Below are 6,039 nucleotides of genomic sequence, written 5' to 3'. Positions count from 1 at the left end.
CGGTGGCAGGGATGGGGCTGGAGCTGTACCTGGACCTGCTCTCGCAGCCCTGCCGGGCGCTCTACATCTTCGCCCGCAGCAACGGCATCCCTTTCGAGTTCAAGCAAGTGGAGCTGATGAAGGGTGAGCGGGGGCCGGGGCTTGTGGTGGGGCTGGGGGTGGTTCTCTGTCCCCCAGTCCCTGGGTTAGCAGGGGGGCTAGTTGCTTCCCCTCCTCCGAGCTGCTGGGCACAGCCGTGCTGGGACCCCGGGGTCCCCCCGCCGCTCTCCATCTCCAGGGTAAACCGCTGGTTGCCAGCAACCCCCCCTCCCACGCAGAGCCGCTCCGCGGGTGGGACCGGGTTACTCAATCGTCCCCATCAGCGTAAGATGCTTCAAGAGGGTGGGGTGGCCCTCCAGCTGCAGAAGGCTTCTGGTGTCAAAATAAAAGCAAAATCTGATTTCCTAAAGAAACTCTGACTTGAAGTGGCAGTCTCGGTGCCCGCGCTCCTCTGCAAAAAACGACAAAGGCGTGCGGCATCTTTGAAATCGGCCCCACCGCAGCAGAAAGTGGGCCTCCGAAAAAAGGACTGCTTTTCTGAGAAGAAACGCTCAGGAGGGGCTAGGTCTGAGGCCGTTCCCCATTTAAACGAGAAACAAAAAGCAACAGAGATGGGACATTCACGTATGGGCGAGGATAGCAGAGATGTGCGATTCTTGCTCTCTAATTCAACTTCCTTAGAAAACTTTGCGCTCCGCTAAGCAGCAGCGGTTGCTGCAGAGCAGCTTTTCTCCCCTTCTTAGCAGGGGTTAAGAGCCCCTTGGGAAGAGCCCTCATGCAGGGAGCTTGCTGATGTCTCCCCAGGCAGGCCACCCCTTGGATTGTTCCTGTTTATGGTCAGGTTATTTTGAGAGGATTGAGGACAGGCTCGCGAAGGCAGGGGAGTGAGACAACGCAGCCGTCAGGGATCTGAATGCTGAGAAATGAAGGGAAGGTGGTTTAGTTTGTATTCAAACCAACTGATAATTGGTAGGAGCCTGCCCAGGAGGTATCATATATTTTCACCCAACAGTGCCTAAAGATCTGTATCTTCTTTCTTTGTAACTGAAGCTGGTAAAAGCTATCCTTCAACTTTTCCAGAGCTCTGCGGGAGTTGAAATTAAGGTAATCTATTGGGCATAAGAATGCCTTGGTAAGTAATGCTCAAAACCAATGAAAGATGAGAAGGCTTCTGGGGCTGAAATTGATAAAGGAACAAAAGAGGCTCCAGCCTGTGACTTGAAGAAACCTCAGGCGTGTTGTGGTTTAGTCTCTGGGTGTTCCCCTGCACACCTTAGCTGTGCATTGATTGCACCTTACTGCAGCTTTCCTCAGACCCGTCTCGCAGGAAAAAGATGTTGCTATTTTTTGTGGCTGGGGGCAGGCTCATCTAGTGTCCTTCTCCTTCTCTCCCAATAAATAAACTGTTGTGGTGAGACACTGGTACGAAGGAGAGGAGACTGGCAGGCAAGCAATGGGAGCATCAAGGAGAATGGAACAACTGAAATACAGTTATCGGGGAACTGAGAGGAAGGAAAGTGAATTAAATCCCAGTTTCCCAGTGCTCTGTGCCCCATGGCATCAGCATTTGCTTTTGGTCAGTGTATTTAAGATGGGTAATTTGGCTTACAGGAATGCTAGAGGTGCATCCCGTTCCTGCAGTGTGCACACCTCCCACGCCGTGGGGAAGCACTCCTGGTACCTGCAGCTGGGTTAGCTCGGCATCCAGCTGCTCGGCAGACACGCGTGGGCACACCGGCCCCCAAATGAGCACTCACTCAGGGATACGGTGCGGGCGGCCTCACTGCACTATTACCCATCACTGCATGGTATGTAAGGACCAGGTGAGGGAACATATACTCAGATTTGAGCTGGTGGGTTGAACGTGTCCCCCCAGAAAAGCTCTTGGGCCCCCAGTAGTACGGTAGGTCTCAAGGAAATAGGTAGAAAAAGTGAGAATGGATAGAAATCACGCGACACTCCAGGGACACCCGAGGACCTGGAACTTGCGCATCGCGTGCAGGAAATCCCAGTGGCTTTTTGAAAGGGGGTGGGGAAGACGGGCTGTGAGCCAAGTGACAGAGGAATAGTCAGAAATGAGGTTTGCCAAGTAGTGGGAAAACTAAAACTGGTTCCAGAGCATATCCTCTAGCACAGAGATTCTCAGGTGACTCACGTAGTGGGACATGGCGTGGGGTTAGACGTTAGAGAAGCTTGAATACAGAGGTACACATGTGTGACTGAAGCCGGCAGCTGGAAAAAGCTGGCACGAACAAGTCACGTAAAACAAGGCTTCTGGGACTGAGTTCAAACGTAGTGGAGCACGCTGAGACCTCAGATGAACAAAGCACCTTTTTCCTGTCGGGTTCACTCTGCCTACCTTTCCGGGGGGACCTACAAGATAGTTTAAAAGCACACTCAAATCCATGTTTGCTCTGTTAAAGATACGCAAAACCTGCAAAGAGAGCTGATTGATAGGTCTGTAATGAAGTACCCATGTCTTTATATGGAATCATAGAAATTTATTTTCATCTGAGGACTAAAAAGAGAGTTGAATATAAATTACATTATCTTCTGGGGGGAAAAAAAAAAGTCTGCTTTCTCACTGTCCTCGTGGTTCATGTTTCTGATACCGAGATCCCTTTCCTCCAAGGATCTCAGTGTTCACTCTGGGTTTATACAGGACAGGTACCTCCAGGCACAAACTTAAAGCTGATAGAGCCCTGAGTTGACAAGCACTGTTGGTATGAAAGGGCTCTTAACCGTTCTGACCTTGTTGAGAGGTGGTTCTGGTATGCAGGCAATAAGCAAGTAAGCTGACATCATAGGGCAAACCCCCTATTTACCTTGTGGCATGTTTTGATTGCTTATAAACTTAAACGAGACTGTATTTGTACATTCAAAACCAGGAACTTGAGGCCAGCTGGTCCCCACAGATTCCTCGGGTGTTTGCAGACAGGTCCTGGGCATCGCTGCCAAGTACAACTTCTCATTTCCCTCCTCAGGGCAGCACAGGACAGAGGAGTTCCGGAAGGTGAATGTCCTGATGAAGGTGCCTGCGCTAAGGGACGGTTCTTTCACCTTAGCAGAGAGGTGAGGCTCAAATAAGCTCAAACCCCTACTGCAGTATTGTTTATCCTAATGCTTGGATTCTGCCAGTGTACTGTTCGGTCGCTACTGGGACTCCAGCCCAGGTACTTCTTTGCCGCCTTCCTACCGGTTCCACTTGTACATAACATAAACCTGTATTTCATGAGAAGCTTTCTCATGTAAGCAACTTGAACAGCGCTGATCGTGGAAAAATCTGTGAGCTGCTGCTGGGAACTAGCTTGCAGGTAGGCACTGTTTCTGAGCTTAAATACCTGCCCATGTGTCCTCCTGCTCTCTGCCTTCAGCTGGAGGCTGTGGTTCGGTGCAGTAAATTTGATGCAAGGCACCCACTGCTGCATGGCCAGGCAACACAAAGCTCGGATTTGGTATAAACTCATTCCGTGGCTCGTATTTGCTGAAAAATATTGATGGGGTAGTTGTACCAGCAGGCCTCGTCTGTCTCACTGGACTAATGTATCTATCACATAATTGCTGTCCACAGGCAGCCAGTGAAGCCAGCACAAACTCTCTTGTGTGCTGTGCCTCGCTGGCAGTTACGCGTCCTGCACCTCTACCTGACTCGTTAGGTTTGTATTGCTGCTGGTCCAGCAATGCAAAATTTGGGGGAAGGAGAAAGGATGAGGTGCTCTTATCTCAGGTTATCAGCTCACAGGTCTGTCTTTCTCTCCGGGCAGCATTGCAATCCTCCTGTACCTGGCCCGGAAATTCAAGACTCCTGATCACTGGTACCCATCTGACCTGCAAAAAAGGGCTAGGGTTGACGAGTACCTGTCATGGCAGCACGTCAACATTCGTGGGAAGGGGAGCAAGCTGTTCTTAATGAAGGTAAGACCATTGTATAGCAAAAACTAAGTGCTAAGAGCTGTGAGTGCAATGGCCCAGGAAGTACCTCCTGTGTGCAGGGCCTTTCTAAGCAAATGTACAAGCCAGGTGACAGACAGGAACAAAACTAGATCTGGAATTGACTCGCCTGCTCAGCTGAGCCTAACTGAAGTGTCCTGAATACTTCATGCTGCAGCCACAGGTCTGGGCATGCACTGAGATCCAGAGCAAATTCGTCCCGGGTAAGCTGCTAACACCAAACACTGCTCACTGCCTTCTGCTCAGCTTCGTGGAAAGAATAAACCTCCCATTGGAAAACAAAATGGAGTTGCTTGCAGATGGTGCAGCCTTCCCTTGAGAGGAGACTCTCCTGGCTGAAAGTTCAAACTTTCTAGGGAGGAGACAAGGACAGGTGGGAATTAATGACTGACATTAACGTTAATCTGCCACAGGAGATTAGCAGTACCAGTTGTTCTCGTGCGTGGCTGGCGAGGGATCCTTAGGAGGCAGCAGTGGGAGGGTGTGGACTGAGTTTGGAGGGAAATATGTAAAAAGTAACTTGTTTCTTCTCCCTGCCAGGTGCTGCTGCCTCTCCTCACAGGCCAGCCACTTCCTCCAGAGAAACTGGAAAGTGTTACTGAAGAGCTGAACGTTGTCCTGAAGCAGTTTGAGGAGAAGTTCTTGCAGGACAAGCCCTTCATCGTGGGCAGCGAGGTCTCCCTGGCAGACCTTGTAGCACTGGTGGAGCTCATGCAGGTGAGCATCAAGGCCCCCCACAAGCTGGGTTATGGCCAGGCCAGGCCAGGCCAAGGTGTGGCTGCAGCAGCACCACCTCTTTAATGGCAGATCTTTCTTCCTGCAGTTAACTCCTTAGTAGAGTTAAATCTTGTTCCTTTTTGACTTTGACCATAATCAAGTTTGCCAGGGAACACCTACTTTGAGACAGTTCTCTCTATAGAAGTATGGACAAAATTCGTCAAGAAAAAAAAGATAAATTACAAACTAGGCAGAGAAAGTACAGATATTTGGAAGAGATGTGTTGGTGTGCACGGACCTCTGTGTTCTGCATTAGACAGTTCTTGGATTAGCCATGGCAGTGGTCTTTTGCAGCACGTCCCAGGGGACAGCAGCTGCTGAGGATGACAACACTTGCTTCCTACTAGCTAAGAACCGGAGATGAACTCCACCTTATGTGACGACTGTCTGCTGCCTTGAGCCAAAAACATATCTGTGTGTCATTCTGGTCCTATCCCTGGTAAATGTGTTGTTTGACTCGCTCTCGCTCTGCAGCCTGTAGGTGCTGGCTACGACCTGTTTGAGGAGAGGCCGAAGTTAGCAGAGTGGCGCAGGCGGGTGGAAGAAGCGGTGGGGAAGCAGCTCTTCCAGGAAGCCCATGAAGGGATCTTGAACGTCAAGAACTTGACCGCTGATAAGATCGCACCCGAACTGCTGGAGCATTTCAAGCACCAGCTCCTAAAGCAGGCCAGCCAGAATTAGGGGGTTATACTCTAAGTAAAATGGATTCTTTTCTGCAGGCTTTTTGTAGTATTTCAGCAGTTCTTCTAAAAAACATACAGAAACATCATTCAACAAAATGCACTTCAATCACAGCCTTTCTGCAACTTAGAAGGGAAGAAAACTACATCTTGAACAGACTGCAGTGAGCTGCTTTCCCTTCTTGTCCACTACAGGTATGAGCTGTAGCTCTACAGGCTTTTTCTTCCTCCAACACCACTGGATCTGTTTGAGGACAGAGGCAATTCAGTCCATGTGGGAACCGGGGCCAGTCAGAACTTCCCTTTCCATCCCTATTGAGTTTTCCAGGTCACAGCACTATAGAAGGGGCAAAGGCTTCCTGAGGGTATGGCAGAGCAGATCTGTCTGAAACAAGGAAAAATCATGGAAAATGACTTTCACTTTGTAAGACGCTCAGTTGGAAGATTTTTGCTCTTTACTAAAGAGACAGGCCGGGACCCAGCCCTTGGTGGGGACCCTGCCAGGGCTCTCCTAGAACACCTGGCCACTAGAGGCGGCTGCGTCACCTGTGGGAGCAAAGGGACACAGTGCCTAGGAGCAGGGGGGCTGGGC

General features: G+C 50.2%; 1 protein-coding gene across 1 annotated transcript; it reads left to right on the top strand.

Moving 5' to 3' along the window:
* Positions 1-11: 11 nt before the first annotated feature.
* On the top strand, positions 12-5,540 carry LOC104836702 (glutathione S-transferase theta-1-like). The gene is made up of 5 exons (XM_010575423.1): positions 12-123; positions 3,024-3,111; positions 3,804-3,954; positions 4,531-4,707; positions 5,242-5,540. Exons 1-5 carry the CDS (start codon positions 12-14, stop codon positions 5,446-5,448), a joined length of 735 nt encoding a protein of 244 aa, XP_010573725.1. The 3' UTR covers positions 5,449-5,540.
* Positions 5,541-6,039: the final 499 nt, after the last annotated feature.

This window comes from Haliaeetus leucocephalus, unplaced genomic scaffold, assembly GCF_000737465.1.
Source record: "Haliaeetus leucocephalus isolate CR32 unplaced genomic scaffold, Haliaeetus_leucocephalus-4.0 Scaffold13, whole genome shotgun sequence".
NCBI lineage: Eukaryota > Metazoa > Chordata > Aves > Accipitriformes > Accipitridae > Haliaeetus > Haliaeetus leucocephalus.
The sequence above is the reverse complement of the archived record's forward strand: the minus strand, read 5'-3'. Positions and strand labels throughout refer to the sequence as shown.

Excerpts from the sequence above, each read along its gene's own strand:
- LOC104836702 (XM_010575423.1), top strand. The coding sequence starts at position 12 with ATGGGGCTGGAGCTGTACCTGGACCTGCTCTCGCAGCCCTGCCGGGCG. Across the intron at positions 124-3,023 it reads GCAAGTGGAGCTGATGAAGG|GGCAGCACAGGACAGAGGAG; the intron begins GTGAGCGGGGGC and ends TTCCCTCCTCAG. Across the intron at positions 3,112-3,803 it reads TCTTTCACCTTAGCAGAGAG|CATTGCAATCCTCCTGTACC; the intron begins GTGAGGCTCAAA and ends CTCTCCGGGCAG.